The following is a 16,836-nucleotide window of genomic DNA, read 5'->3' as shown; positions in this document are numbered from 1 at the left end:
AAGTTTAAACTAATGTAGCAGGAGATGGGAAGCATAGCAGCAGTGTAGCAGGAGATATGGACAAAAGGCTGACATTGATGTGGGGGACCAAAGAGCTCATATCTGGCCTATACAACTCAATGACTGTATGACCACTTCCTTAAGTAAGGAGATCCAACTGTTGGCTATAGATTGGGTTTCACCAAAGCCTTTTAAGGTTGTGAAAACCTTCCCTTACTTTTATTCTCCAATCACCAGTTCTCTTCCCCATATAAAAAGTTAGTCTGCTAACTCTCTGGGTTCCATGGATGAGGACCGACATCCCTTCCTACTATAGCTTTCTGCTGAATGTTTTCAGGTAAATAATAATATTTTTCAACATTCTTTTCTCCAAGGTAAACAAATTCATACTTTCTGCCATTGATTTCCATTTCGCAACTGCTTACTTATCTGCTCAACCTTTCACAGCCTCTGTCTATTTGTTGTAGCTTCCTCATAGATTATCATCTGTCTGCCTCCCCCCCCACACACACCCTCAGCATCAGGCAAATATGCCACAGCATTTTTGCTTCCTTCCTCTAAATAACTAATATATATAATTTTAACAGCAGAACAGTCTCAGTACTGATCCCTGCAGCATCTCACTAGTTATGAAGCTGAAAGTGACTGTTATCATCCCTACTTGCTACACCCTGTTGATTAGATAATCCCATATCTATGCAAATATGTTATTTCCAGTATCATGAGCTCTTAGTAACTAAGTAACCACTGCACGGTCTACCCCTAACCACTCTGGTTGATATTTCCTCAAATGCGTCAGACATGATCATTTCATGAAACTATGCTGATGATGCTTCATCATGTATTCTGTTTTTATCTCCCAAGAACTGATTCTAACATTTTTCCAATAATAGATGTGAGGTTTACCAGTCTATGGTTATCCAAATCTTGTCTTCCACTCTTGTGAATTTTCGAATCTTCTCCAGAGCCGAAAGAAATATGGAAAATACAATAAGCATCCAATGCATCGATTACCTTGGTAACCATTTCTTTCAGGAACCTTTGATGCAAACCTTCAAGTCCAAGACACCAAACAACCTGAAACACTGTCAGTTAGCATAATAGTAATGCACCAGTGACCCTGATGGGATTTGCTTCATCACCTGTATTTTGTACTATTAATGTGTTCATGGTGTCTTCCATCAGAAAGATTAATGCAAAAAGAAATTAACTCCCATGTCATTTCTGGTTTAACAGAATTATTTCTCCAGTCTCATTCTCCAGCCGATCTGTATTCACTTTGAAGTCTCTAGTTCAATGTTTATATAAGAGCAGTCTTTACAATAAAAAGCTGTGTTTTCTTCCCTACTGCAACAGTCCTTATTAGGCACATTGCAGGAGGGGAGAAAGCACGGCTTCTTAAGGCCTCTAGGTGCATGATAGCAATGTAGATATGAACATTCCAGAAACTTTACTTCACAGGTTAAGATCTTCAGGCTATATCTGGTCAAAATAAATCATGTCCTGAGAGCTTGCTGGTTTAAAGGTCAAAGGATTTTTAAACTTGCAGTACCTGGATAGAGAACTACACAGCGGAAGCAAAGAAGGTTGGTTGTCAATCATAAAGACTCAAAGGTGAAATGGTTACACTGTCCTTGCGTTCATCTGACAACAGACTACATCTTTAATCAATTGTGACATAGAATAGAGAAAAATCAGCTTTGAACTGCTGTTTGTTTGGAAAGTAAAAGCCTGTATCTATGAACTGATTATGGATTTATAAAGCTGAGTTATAATTTTTGCTAGCAATTTAGATTTTTCTTAAGAATGACCATTAATGTTAATGTAATATATTACACAAAATTGCTTTTAAAGTCCAGAAGTATGCTGTACAGTTTTGGTACAGCATACCTATGGATTTCACCCTATCATAGATCGGAAAGATGTGGATAAAATGGAAAGAGTGCAGTACAGATTTACAAGGATGTAAATCTAGCGGGCCTGAGTTATAAGACAAGGTTGATCAGGCTAGGTCTTCATTCCATGGAACGTAGGAGAATGAGGGGGATCTTGTGGAAATGTCTGAATTTATGAGGCATAGGTAAGATGGATAATAACAGTCTTTTCCGTAGTCTGGGGAGTCCAAAACTGGGGGCATAGATTTAATGTGAGAAGTGAAAGATTTACAAGGGACTTGAGAGTCAACTTGTTCACGGTGGTGAGTATATGGAATGAGCTGCCAGATGAAATGGTTGAAGCAGGTAGGAAAGGATAATTTAAGAAGCACTTGGATAGGTGAATGGAGGGGAGGGGCCCAGAGGAATATAGGTTGAACATACGAAATAGGTACTAACTACGTGGCCAGCATGGACATAGTGGGCAGAAGGGCCTGTATTCTTGCTGTATTGCTTTATAACTCTATGGCTCCAAATCATTCTGTCATATTTGGGACACTTAGAATATTTTTGACCTTTTTACTAATTTCGGGAAAACCAATGGGCCTTTGATATGCATATTACAAAAAAAGTAATCTTTATTCCATTTACATTTCCGTGAGAACTTTAGGAAATCATTATTTAGTTCTGGAACATATTTAAATCACTGATTTCTTTCTTTAAAACAGGGAAACATAGTACTAATTTCGTCAGCCGATATGATCCTAGGTTTAACAGCTGGATACAACTCCCCCCTATGCAAGAAAGGTAAAATTTTACATTTAATTCTTTAACATAGTGCTAGAGTCTAGAAATTAGATTCATTTGTACCAGTATTTTTCTATGGACAAATTACACGTAAGGCAATAGATGTTGTCTACATGGACTTTAGTAAGGTATTTGATAAGGTCCTGCATGGGAGATTGGTCAAGAAGGCTCAGTCACTTGGCATTCGAGATGAGGTAGTAAATTAGATTAAACATTGGATTTGCAGGAGAAGCCAGAGAGTAGTAGTAGATAGTTGTCTCTCTGACTGGAGTCCTGTGACTAGTGGAGTGCCGCAGGGATCGGTGCTGGGTCCATTGTTGTTTGTTATCTGTATCAATTATCTGGATGATAATGTGTTGAACTGGATCAGCAAATTTGTGGATGACACCAAAATTGAGGATGTAGTGAACAGTGAGGAAGGCTATCAAAGCTTGCACTGGGATCTAGACCAGATGGAAAAATGTGCTGAAAAATGGCAGATGAAATTTAATGCAGTCAATGCAAATTGTTGCACTTTGGTGGGACCATCCAGGGTAGGGCACTGAAGAGTTCAGTAGAGCAAAGGGACTTGATAATACAGATCTATAATTCATTGAAAGTGGTGGCACTGGGAGATGGGGTTGTAAGGAAAGCTTTTGGAACATTGGCCTTCATAAGTCAAACTATTGAGTACAGGAGATGAGATGTTATGTTGAAGTTGTATAAGACATTGGTGAGGCCTAATTTGGAGTATTGTGTGCAGTTACAGTCACGTACCTACAGGAAAGATATACGTAAGATTGAAAGAAGACAGTGAAAGTTTGGAAGGATGTTGCTGGGACTGGAGGACCTGAATTACAAAGAAAGATTGAATAGGCTAGGACTTTATTCCTTGGAATGTAAAAGATTGAGAGGAGATTGATAGAAGTATACAAAATTATGAGGGGTATGGATAGATTAAATGTCAGCAGGCTTTTTCCACTGATCGGGTGGGACTACAACTAGAGGTCATGGGTTAAGGGTGAAAGGTGACAAATTTAAAGTGAACATGTGGGGAAACTTTTTCACTCAGAGGGCCATAAGATTGTGGAACAAACTGCAAGCGTAAGTGATGCATGCAAGCTTGATTTCAATGTTTGAGAGAAGTTTGGAGAGGTACATGGATGGTAGGCTATGGTCCCGCTGCAGGTCGATGGGAATAGGCAGTTTAAATGGTTTGTCCTGGACTAGATGGGCCGAAGGGCCTGTTTCTGCGCTGTATTTTTCTACAACTTTAACTCTAAATAAATGTAAACCATAGCCAATCCTACCAGTGATTATTTCCAGTAAAATTATGCCTGTCATGAAGCTGGAATGGATACTTCAAGTTCTGGTTGTGTTGCAAGCCTGACATTATTCCTATTATTGCCCAAAGTTGTTCACAGTACTCCCTGAGCAGGGAGTATTCACAAAATGAAAGCTCCACTGCCGCAAAAAAATTTCTTATCATAAGACCATAAGACATAGGAGCAGAATTAGGCCATTCAGCCCATCGAGTCTACTCCATCATTCCGTCATGGCTGATCCCAGATCCCACTCAACCCCATACACCTGACTTCTCACCATATTCTTTGATGCCCTGACTGAATAGGAAACTATCAACTTCTGCATTAAATATACCAACAGACTTGGCTTCCACCGCAGTCTGGCAGAGCATTCCACAGTGTCACTACCCTATGGCTAAAAAAGTTCTTCCTTTTATCTGTTCTAAAAGATTGCCCCTCAATTTTGAGGCTGTGCCCTCTGGTTCTGGATAGCCCCACCACAGGAAACATCCTCTCCACATCCACCCTATCTAGTCCTTTCAACATTCATTAGGTTTCAGTGAGATCCCCATACATTCTTCTAAATTCCAGTGAGTTCAGGCCCAAAGTTGCCAAGTGCTCCTCATATGATAACCCCTTCGTTCCCAAAATGATCCTCATGAACCTCCTATGGACTCTCTCCATTGACAACACATCCCTTCTGAGACATGGGGCCCAAACTGTTGAAAATACTCCAAGTGTGGCCTGACTAGTGTCTTATAAAGGCTCAACGTTATCTCCTTGCTTTTATATTCTATTTTCCTTGAAATAAATGCCAACATTGCATTTGCCTTCTTTACCACAGACTCAACCTGTAAATTAACCTTCTGGGAGTCTTGCGCGAGGTCTGCTAAATCCCTCTGTATTTCTGAGGTTTGAGCCTTCTCCCTATTTAAATAATAGTCTGCACCATTGTTCCTTTTACCAAAATGTATTATTATACATTTCCCAACAGTGTGTTCTACCAGCCATTTTTTTGCTTATTCTTCCAATTTGTCTAAGTCCTGCTGCAATCACATTGCTTCCTCAGCACTACCTGCCCCTCCACCTAGCTTTGTATCATCTGCAAACTTGGCTACAAAGCCATTAAATCCATTCTCCAAATTACTGACAAACGATGTAAAAAGTAGTGGTCCTAATACTGACCCATAAGGAATATCACTAGTCACTGGCAGCAAACCAGAAAAGGTCCTTTTTATTCCCGCTTGCTGCCTCCTGCCTGTCAGCCATTGTGCTATCCATGCCAGTATCTTTCCTGTAACGCCATAGGATTTTATCTTGTTAAGCAGCCTCATGTGTAGCACCTTATCAAATGCCTTCTGAAAATCCAAGTAAATGACATTCGCCCCCTCTCCTTTGTTTGCTCTGCTTGTTACTTCTTCGAGGAATTCCAACAGATTTGTATGAGGACAGAGCATCTCTCCTCTTTACACCTGTTCTTCTGAGACCCTCAGTACAGTTTTGTAAATCCAGAGGCCTGTTCTCCTTTATGATCAGCTCATTTTCACTCTGCCAGGTCAGATTTATTTATTTTTTTTTGCCTCCTGGTTTAAGAGTTGCAGGTAATTAAGTAAGTTGCTGCTGCTATTGGGCTCTCTGCAGATCAATGCAATTAAATATTCTGGGCGATATACAAAAATCATATTGAAAAATTGAAATGCTACCTCCACTGTAATGGCCAAATTTTAATCACACATCACAATTCTGTTACCAGGGAAGATATATTTTATCCCAACGAATCGCAGCATGGAGAAGTTAATGGTTTAAAGGACCTAAAATCTACTTAAAGGAGTACCCATCTGATGGACGATAGCAATGGAAATACTTCTGCAGCACAAGAACAGGCCATTCATCCCGAATAGTCAATGCTAGCATTTAACAGCTACATAAGCTTCCTTCCTTCACTTAATCCTGTAGGTATGCATATATAGTTTTTCCTTCAGCATATCCAGTGTACCTCAGATATTTACATTAGCACACTCCCTCTTTTGTTGCTTGCTAGGTAAGACCATTAGGTATAGGAGGAGAATTAAGCCATTCGGCTCATTGACAAACAAGAGAAAATCTGCAGATGCTAGAAATCCAAGCAACACACACAAAATACTGGAGGAACTCAGCAGGCCAAGCAGCATAAATGGACAAAAGTACAGTCAGCATTTCGGCTGAAACCCTTCGGCCGCAGCAGAATTAGGCCATTTGGCTCATTGAATCTGCTCTGCCATTCCAATATGGCTGATTCATTATCCATCTCAATCCCATGCTCCTGCCTTCTCCCTGTAATATAATTGCCCAATTAAACCAATGGGTGGAAATTCCTAAATTGAATTAGTAGCTAATTTATATTTAAGTCCTCTTGTTTTGGCCTATCACATTAATGGAAACATTTACCATATAGTTACCCTTTCATTGTCTTAAAAATCTTAAAACGGTCATCCTTTCGGATTTTTTTCTCTGAAAAACTGAGTTCCATCTTGTTAAGCTTCCCACATGCTTATTGTGTATCTCTGTGGTGTAGCAAGATAAACTTTTAACACGGGTGACCAAAAATAAAATGGGGCCGCAGGGTGCCATGGTAGCGTAGCGTTTAGTGTGACACCATTACACCTCGAGGCATCAAAGTCCGGAGTTCAATCCCAGCATGTTCTGTAAGGAGTTTGTTCATCCACCTCGAGGAGTGAGTAGGTTTTCGCCAGGTGTTCCGGTTTCTTCTCACGGTCCAAAGACGTACTGCTTAGTAGGTTAATTGGTCATTGTAAATTGTCCGATGAATAGGTTAAGGTTAAGTGAGTGGGTTCTTGGCAGCACAACGTGAAGGGCTGGAATGGTCTACTCCATGCTTTATCTGGAAATAAAATCAATAAAATCTACTGTCCAATAACTCTGCCAGTCCAACTGTCACAATCGTAAAGCTGAAAGTTCAAAATTCAAAGTAAATTTGTTACCTAAGTTCATATATGTCACTATATGCAACCCTGAGATTTATTTTCTTGCAGGCATACTCAATAAATCCAATAACCATAACAGAATCAATGAAAGACCCCATCAACAGGCAGACAACCAGTGTTCAAAGGCAACCAGCTGTGCAAATACAAAAAGAAAGAAAAAAAGAAATAATAATAATAATAATAATAAATAAGTTATAAATATCAAGAACATGAGATGAAGAGTCCTTGAAAGTGAGTCCATGGGTTGTGGAGGTATTTCAATGATAGGGCAAGTGAAGTTGAGTGAAGTTATCTTTACTAGTTCAGAGCCTGATGGTTGAGGGTAAGAACTGTTTCTGAACCTGGTGGTCCAAGTCCTGAGGCTCCTGTACCATCTTCCTGATGGCAGCAGCAAGAAGACATCATGTCCTGGTTGGTGGGGGACCCTAATAATGGATGCTGCCTTCCTCTGGCAGCGCTCCATTTAGATGTGCTCAGTGATGGGGAGGGCTTTACCTGTGATTAACTGGGTCATATCCCCAACACCACTTTTTGTTGCATTTTCCGTTCAAGGGCATTAGTGTTGCCAAACCAGGCTATGATGCAATCAGTCAATATACTTTCCACCACATGTCTATAGAAGTTTGTCATAGTTTCATGCCAAATCTTTACAAACTCCTAAGGAAGCAGAGGGACTGCTGTTCTTTCTTCATAATTGTACTTACTTGCTGGGCCCAGGACAGGTCCTCTGAAATTATAACACCAAAAAGTTTGAAGTTGTTGGCCCTCTCCACCTCTGATCCTCCGATGAGAAAGGGCTCATGGACCTCTGGTTTCCTCCATCTGACATTGAGTAAGCGGTTATTGTGGCACCACTTACCCAGATTTTCAATCTCCCTCCTATACGCTGATTCATCCCACATTTGATTCAGCCACAACAGCAAACCTAAATATGGCATTGGAGCAGTGCTTTACCTCACAGTTACGAGTGTGAAGTGAGTACGATGGGGGGCAAAGTACACGGCCTTGTAGTGCACCTGTGCTAATGCGGATTATGGAGGAGATATTTTTGCCAATCTGTACTGACTGGGGTCTGCAAGTGAGGAAATCGAGGATCCAATTGCACAAGGAGGTATTGAGGCCAAGGTCTTGAAGCTTATTGATTATTTTTGAGGGGATGATAGTACTGAATGCCAGGCTGTGGTTGATAAAGTGCATCCTATTGTATGCAATTTCACTGTCCAGATGTATCAGGGTTGAGTGAAGAGCCAATGAAGTGGCATCTGCTATGGACATGTTGGGCCGGTAGGCAAAGTGGAGTGGATCCAAGTCACTTCTCAGGCAGGAATTGATATGTTTCATCACCAAACTTTCAAAGCACCTTATCACTGTGGATGTAAGTGCTACTGGGTGACAGTCATTGAGACAGGTTTCCACATTCTTCTTAGGCACTGGTATAATTGAAGCCTGTTTGAAACAGGTAGTTACCTCAGATTGTCAAAAGTGAGAGAATAAAGATTTTGGTGAACACTACAAGGAGTGACTGGCTATTCTGAGAGATGATCCCCAATCCATCAAATCCCCATTGATGTTTTGGAATATTTAAAATTCTAATTGCATCATGCACTGTACATCCTCTAAACCAGATTACCAGCAATACAGAACTATCAAAACAGTAAATATCAAGTTAATTTTGTTCAGCTAGAAGGAATATAAATTACTCTTTTACTGCACAATGTTAATATAAAACATTGACTTCTTGGTTTCCTAACCAATGTTGTGTTGATCTAAATTCTTGTGGACAATTAACGAGTACTCTTAAATGTCATTCAGGTCTTCAGTCTAACAACCCCATAATAGACATTTAACTAGTCCACTTGTCAGGTTTTTCAAATACATTATCTATGGGTACCACTGCAAACGAGCAGTACGTGAATTTGGCAGCAAAATGTGCAAATTTGTGATGTACTGTCAAAAAGTGGTCTTTGTAATGTTTATTCATGTAAACTCTTCTTGTAATCTAACATCTAATTCAATTACAGGCGAGCCAGCTTCTACGCTTGCCTTCTGGATAAACATCTGTATGTGATTGGTGGAAGGAATGAGACTGGTTATTTATCAAGTGTTGAATGTTACAATCTGGAAACCAATGAGTGGTGCTACCTGTCCTCCCTGCCACAGCCTCTGGCAGCTCATGCTGGTGCAGTGCACAATGGGAAGATTTACATATCAGGTACCTTCATAATATATCACTACAATTATCAATAAAGTAATGTGCTTCCTTCTTAATTGGTGCTTAAATGAAAAGAATTGTATTACAATGTTGATTTGCCTCATTTTATTTTACTTTTTCTGAGAACAAAATTTGTGCAATCTAACATAATCTGTTAAAAAGACGGCTTCATCTAGTTTCACCAGTGTGGCTTTGCATTTTCAAAGATTGTCTATTTTATATTTAAGTTCTTGTTTTCTTCATATCCATCCTATAAGTAATTTAATTTTACTTTGTTCCTAAAAAAGGCAATTGCAATTACACTTACCCACTACAAAAGCTGAGAAAGTAATTAAAAATAACTTTTTCTTAGAGCCGGTTCCTGATAGCTTGGCTCCATAGTGTAAATCCATGCTTCATCTTGAGAGAATCTCCAATCAGATACACATGTTAGGGATCATTAGTGAGTCATGAATGCCTGGAAAAACATTTTCCCCCAAGCTACACACCCTATGACCTTCAATCCTAACCAAGAAATACCTGATCAGGAAAGCAAACTTCAAGCTTCAGTAAAAGTGAAGCAGTTCCTTCATCTTCCAATAAAGAGAAGATTTAAAGTGAAAAACAAAAAAAAACTGCAATGTCTGAAAAGCTGAAATGAAAGCAGGAAGTGCTGGTAATACTCAACAGAACTGTTGGAATGCAATTGACCTGAAATGTTAACCCTCATTCTCTCTATATAGATACTTGAATATTCTTCATATTTCCGTTTATTTTTGCACTAAGTATATTGATTTGATGTGACATTCTTAATTCACAAGAATCTCTTCTGCTGTTGTGCTGTGATAGTCACTGTGCTCATCATCGTTCCTTATAAACAGCAAGAAGCCTTGTCTGCCTGATTTCTGGTAAGCACTACAACAAACAATATTAAGACATTGGTTACACCGTGCCTGAATTTACAGCACCAAATTCAAATTCCATCATGGCATTTGTGTAATTTAAATACAATTAATAACCTGAAATTAAAAGAAGGCTCATATTAGTGATGATGCTCACAATAGTGATGATAACAACAGAACAATTGGGCTCCTGTAAATACCCATCCATTATGCCCTTTAAGGAAATAAATCTGCCATCCTTATCAACACAGGTTTATATCTGACTCCAGACATATCAATATAATTGAATATAAATGTGATATTGAAATCGTGGAAGAATTGGACTAGAATGGATCTACTGTCATGATGAGGATACACTCAGGTTGGAGGAGCAATACCTTATATTCCATCTGGGTAGCCTCCAAACTGATGGTATGAATATCAAATTCTTGAACTTTCAGTAATGACCCACCCCCCTTCACCATTCCTCATTCTTTTTTCCTTCTTTCTCTGTATCTCCCTATCTGCCCATCGCCTCCCTCTGGTGCTCCTCCTCCTTTTCTTTTTGTCCTCTCCTATTAGATTTTCCCTTCTCCAGCTCTGTTTCTCTTTCACCAATCAACTTCCCAGCTCTTTACTTCACCCCTCCCTCTCCCAATTTCACCTATCACCTTGTGTTTCTATCTCCTCTCTGACTTGTCATCTTTTTTTCTCTAGTCCTGATGAAAGGTCTCAGCCTGAAATATCAACTATACTCTTTTCTATAATGCTGCCTGGCCTGCAGAGTTCCTCTAGCATTTTGTGTGTGCTGCTTGGATTTCCAGCGTCTGCAGATTTTCTCTTGTTTGTGAATGGATCATCTGGCATCGATCTGAACACTTAATTTGGACATAGAAGAGTGAAGACCAGAGAGCACAGCCTGAGAATAGAGGGACGTCCACTTGGAAAGGAGATGAGAAGGAATTTCTTTAGTCAGAGAGTAGTGAATCTGTGGAATTTGTTGCCACAGGCTGTGGAGGCTGGATCTTTTAAGGTGGAGTTAGATATGTTATTGATTAATCAGGCATGAAAGGTTACAGGGAGAAGACAAGAGAATGGGGTTGAGAGGGAAAATGGATCAGTCATGATGAAATGCTAGAAAAGACTTGATGGGCCAAATGGCATAATTCTGTTTCTATGTTTTATGGTCTTATGGTCATAGCCTAAACAAAAATCAACTTAAAAGAACATTTCCATCACCAAGTCTGTTACTGTGTAATAACCATATGTACGTAACGGTTACCACTAACCATTTAATCCAGAATCCTGGACAGTTTCTGCAAATTTATCATTTGTTGGTGAATGAGTCAACAGCAGTACTATGATGATGGTGAGGTATGTTAACAGGGTGAAATACTATTAGACATTTTGGCTCTGCCTTTCAGTAGTATCACTAAATCATATCTTTATGAGCAGTCATCTCTACTGAATATCTGGCTGTATGTAAACCTCAGTTCGGCTAGTGGCTTAATCTAGGGGATGATAGCCCCCCAGCCTGGCCAAACTTAAGAAATCTCATTTGGATGGATGCTGTGCGATGTCTCTCCTGTTTCAAATCAGTACCACAAAATAACAAACAGTACACAATTAAACGATTGAGCTTTATAATTCTTCATTTGACCATATGGTTAGTAAAGAAACAAAAAAATGAAAAGTGCCCATTCTCATGAAACAGTCTAATGTGCAAACGTTGGAGCTCACTGCTCAGTCCATTTGTTTCCGTCGTCCTTCTCCAAGCATAGCTGACCCTTGGACCCTCACTCCTCAGACCACTCCATCCAGTGGTCTACCAACTCTTTCCATTCGCGTCCTCTCTCCCCGACAAAAGACGGCAAAATCCGTGCTCCCAGACACACAAGAAAGGACAACATCCCACTAATTGCTAACATGCCCCGTTATCTCTAGTCATAACCCAAATGTTGCTGCTACAGAGAAACCATTACATTAGCCTTAGCAGTGAAACATTACAGAGAGGCTATTACATTAGCAGTGAAACCTTACAGCGTGTTACATGTAGTAGCTTAGCATTTAGCGCGATGTAATTACAGTTTGGGCATCAGAGTTCAGAGTTCAATTCCGACGACCTCTAAAAGCAAGTTTGTCCATTCCTTCCCCAGTCACTTCAGATTGGCAACAATATCTCCTCAGCACAGGTGCACCACAAGGCTGTGTACTTAGCCCCCTGTTCTACTCACTTAATACTTATGCCTGTGAGGGAGGCTAAACACAACTCCAATGCCATATTCAAGTTTGCTGATGGCACTATTGCCAAGAGTGGTGACAAATCAGCATTTAGGAGGGAGGTTGAAAACCTGGTTGAGTAGTGCCACAACAACAACCTCTCACTCAATGTCAGCGAGACCCAGGAGCTGATATTGACTTTAGGAGGATGAAGCCAGTGGTCCATGAGCTAGTCCTCATTTGGGGATCAGTGGTGGAACTTTAAATTCCTCAGTGTTATAATTTCAGAGTATCTGTGCTGGGTCCAGCATGTGAATGCCATTACAAAGAAAGTACTGCAACGTTTCTACTTTCTTATAAGTTTATGAAGATTCGACATATCATCTAAAACTTTTGGCAAACTTCTATAGATGTGTGGTGGAGAGTATACTGACTGGCTGCATCACAGCCTGGTATAGAAACACCAATGCCCTTGTACGAAAAAGCCTACAAAAAATAGTGGATATGGGTAAAAGCCCACCTCACCATTAAGCACATCTACAAGGAGCACTGTTGTAGGAAAGTAGCATGCATCATCAAGGACTCCACCGTCCAGGCCAGGCTCTCTTCTCACTGCTGCTATCAGAAAGAAGATACAGTAGCCTCAGGACCCACACCACCAGGTTCAGGAACAGTCAGAGAGATAATTTCACTCAACTTTACTCACTCCATCACTGAACTATTCCCACTGAACTGAACTCAGATTCAAGCACTATTCATCTCAACTTCTCTATGTTTATTGCTTATTTATTTATTATTAGTATTATTATTTCTTTTTCCTCTTTCTCTTTGCATTTGCACGGATTGTTTTTTTTAGTTGGTTGTCCACCCTGATGGGTGTGGTCTTTCATTGATTCTATTGTGTTTCTTGTTCTTACTATGATTACCACAATAAAATAAATCTCAGGCTTGTATATGGTGACATATATGTACATTGATAATACATTTACTTTGAGCTTTTGAACTTTGATTTTGATGCCTTAAATATTTCTACCATTCCAGTTCAAAGGAATTTGGAGTAATCAAGAGAGCACAACCAATAGTGAATTTCTGTATTACAAATTTCATAAGCAAGGTTACAGTACAAACAAGCTGAATTGCAAGAAATATTTTTAGTATGGGCTGAACTAGTATAGCTCATTCATCCAGTAAAATAAATTTATTTAAAATCAATTAATAACACACCAAATGACAAGAAATTCAATCAAACAGTAAAACATATGACACAAAGGGAAAAGTAAAATGGGGAAGAATACGGAAGTTGGATATCTGAAATAAAACACAAGGTGGTGAAAATACACAGCAAACCAGGCAGCAGCTATGGAAAGACAAATGTAGTTAACATTTCAAATCTTTAAATCTATTGCATGACTGGGTACAGGACAGCTTAGTGTGAGGTTGTATGAGGCTGATGTTCTAAAATGCTCAACATGTTATAAATTATTTGTATTAGAATCAGCAACTTCTGAAGTTATACAGTAGGAGATGTGTTGGGTGAGGCAGAGTTGTAGAAAAAAAAACAGTGGGAATCAGGAAGGAATGTAGACAGGAGCTGAATCATAGCATCATATCGCATGGAAATGGGCCATGCAGCATTGAAAAGGACACTTGGCCCACCATGTACACACCAACCAGTGAATACCCATTTGAGTTAACCCTATCTTCTAGCATTTGGCTCATAGTCTTCTATGCCTGGCTGATTCAAGTGCTTATCTAGACTCTTTTTAAATGGCACCCGCTTGCATAACTCTCCCAGGCAGAGCATTTCAGGTACTCACCTCAATCTGTGTCAACAAGGTCCCTCCAAGACATCTTCTGAATCTCTAAACCCTTACCCTGATATATGTCCTTGAGTTTTTTTCTACTCCTGCTAAGGGAAAGTCTACCTTACCCACACCCGTCATTATTTTACTTTCCTCTCTTTCATCCGCTCTCTCTTGGCCACTTCTCCAAGTAAAGTAGACGCAGATGGCACGGTGCAAGGACAGGATTTCAGGGTTGAAAAGGGCTGGAGTTGAGATTGGGGAGTAGATTGAACTGGGAAGGAGTTGGTAGTGGGAGGTGATTAGAGCAAGGTAGAAGAAGTACTTAAAAATTAAGGAAAGTGGGTTCTGAAGTAGTTGATGAGATTAATTAACATAGAGGATATGAAAGGGTTATCAAAAAGCTGCTGAAGACTTCAGAATCATATTATTGGGGAAGAAAACTTGGGGTGTCGATGCAAGAAATCTCTGAGGACCCCCACATCTAGTTTGTTAAGACCCCTCAGGATCTTACATGTTTCAGTCAAATCACCACTCAGTCTTTTAAACTCCAACAGATAGAAGCAAACATTTCTGACATCTCCTTCACAGACAGCTAACATATTCCATGTGGTAGCCTAATAAATACTTGCTGAACTGCTTTCAACAAAGGAGACCAGTGCTATCCAAAGCACTCCAGATGTGGTCTCACCAACACCTATTATATCTAAAGCATAATCTCCCTATTTTTGAACTCAATTCTCCAGTCAATAAACAATAACATTCTGCTATCTTTCCTCCTTATTTGCCAGAAGAGCTTGGCAGATTTTTCGTGAATCATAAACTAAAACATCCTCTGCATCTCAGATCTCTGCAATCTCTTATAATTTAGATAATGTGCCTTTTCTTATTTTTCCTGCCAAATGAAGAGTTTCACATTTTCGTGTTTTACACTCCATTTCCCATATCCTCAAGCACTCAATTAACCCTTTGTTTTGCTTCCCTATAGCTTCTTGAAAACTTACTTTCTTACTTGCTCTTTAGTCAACAGCATATTTCACAACCATACACTTGGCTCTTCACTCATTTGTTATTTCGCTTTTCAGCATCTGCTCACTTCTCTTGCTGACTAGAAAAATACCCATTCATGACAACCCTTGGTTTCCTGTTCATCAGCTAAACTTCTCTCCTTACCATAAGCCCATAAGACATAGCAGCAGAGTTAGACCATTCAGCCCATCAAACCTGATCTTCCATTCCATTGTAGCTGATTTTCCTTCTGACTGACATTCTCACACCTCTCTGTAACCCTTAACTCCCTTACAAATCAAGAATCTGTCAGTCTCTGCCTTAAATGACTGCCTGCAGCTAATTCTACACATTAGCCACCCTGCGGCTGAAGTTTCCCTTCATCTACAACATATATTACTCCTTCAATGAACTCCAATAAATTAATCAAACAAAGTTTCCCTTTCATTATCTGATTTGATATTGTCATCTTGAAGGAAATGGAGCCAAAAGCTACATGGTTTAGGAAGGAACTCTAGAGCTTTGAGCATTAGTAATAACTGTCAGTGGAGCAGTTTAAATCTGAGAACGGTTGATTTCTAGAAGATAAGATTAGATTAATGTTGCAGCTACTCAAATGTTCCCTACTGCATTTTGTGGGAGAACACTGTTGGAAAGAGGCAAAATACCTCACTGTCAGCAGGGATGAAAATCAGAGTTCTCATATACTGGGCAAACCAATGTTTTGAATGTTATAGTAAATTGCATTCCCTTTTGCCTGGGCAACAGTAAATGAGCAATTCAGACTTGGCACTGCAAAAAGAAACCCATCAATCACAAAAAATCATGCAATCGTACATTTGTTAGAGTGCAGCAGGAGGCCTTCAGCCTTGCTGGCATGTTACAAAGGCAACCCAGTTGGAATCATTCCCTGGCTCTTTTGCAATTGATTTTGTTTCCAGTATTTAGTTGGAAAAAAAGGGGATTAACAGAAATTGTTAGAATAGGAAATCAAATCAAAATTCTGAAATTATAGAGCAGCTCAAGGAACATCCATTAAAAGAAAGACAATTTTTGAATGACTTTGTTAAAAATCACTATGCATATTCAATTAAAACATAAAATGCAATCAAAGCTTCGTGAATGTGCCAAAGAAGAACTGGGTTCACAAAATGGGCTCAAAACCCTGCTAGCAATCTACTCTGATCAAGGATTCTAAACCAGATACTAATGACCTTCTGCTTCTTGACATTGATATGACCCTCCCATATTACATACTACTATACAGTGTAATTAGGACTGTAATGTGCTCAGCAGGAGGATGTGATTCTGAATGAAATAATCAACTGTCGGCCAGACCACTATTTTCTCAGCTAAAAATAGATATCCTGCAACTAAAAACTATTCATTTATACCATACATTGTCCAGTGGTCAATAATAACCAAGCAAGGCATTCTTAGCCATAGTAAGACAGAACTTCACCCCATTGAGATCATTTGTCACTCACAGGCGCACTTGGCTATTGTGCTTAGCAGGGGACTTGAATAGTCTGCCAATAGGCTGCAGCTGTGTTTGATTGATTTATTTATTTAGAGATGCATTATGGAACTGTATGAGCTGCTCCACCCAGCAAACCACCTAGTTAACCCTTGCCTAATCAGAGGACAATTTACACTGATTATTTAACATACTAACCAGTACGTCTTTGGAACAAGGGAGGAAACTGGAGCACCCGGAGGAAACCCACATGCTCACGGGAAGGACATACAAAATTCTTACAGAAGGCATCGGAGTTGAACTCTGAGC

At 39.7% G+C, this 16,836-nt stretch overlaps 1 protein-coding gene across 1 annotated transcript in view; it reads left to right on the top strand.

Moving 5' to 3' along the window:
- The window catches only part of klhl14 (kelch-like family member 14), a 160,811-nt gene that overhangs the window by 117,872 nt on the left and 26,103 nt on the right, over window positions 1-16,836 (top strand). The window contains exons 5-6 of the mRNA XM_063041632.1: window positions 2,603-2,681; window positions 8,970-9,160. Coding sequence (XP_062897702.1) covers window positions 2,603-2,681; window positions 8,970-9,160 — 270 coding nt within the window. The remainder of the gene's footprint in view (window positions 1-2,602; window positions 2,682-8,969; window positions 9,161-16,836) is intronic.

This window comes from Mobula hypostoma, chromosome 1 (genome assembly GCF_963921235.1).
Source record: "Mobula hypostoma chromosome 1, sMobHyp1.1, whole genome shotgun sequence".
Taxonomy (NCBI): domain Eukaryota; kingdom Metazoa; phylum Chordata; class Chondrichthyes; order Myliobatiformes; family Myliobatidae; genus Mobula; species Mobula hypostoma.
This window is presented reverse-complemented; position numbering and strand designations above follow the sequence as displayed.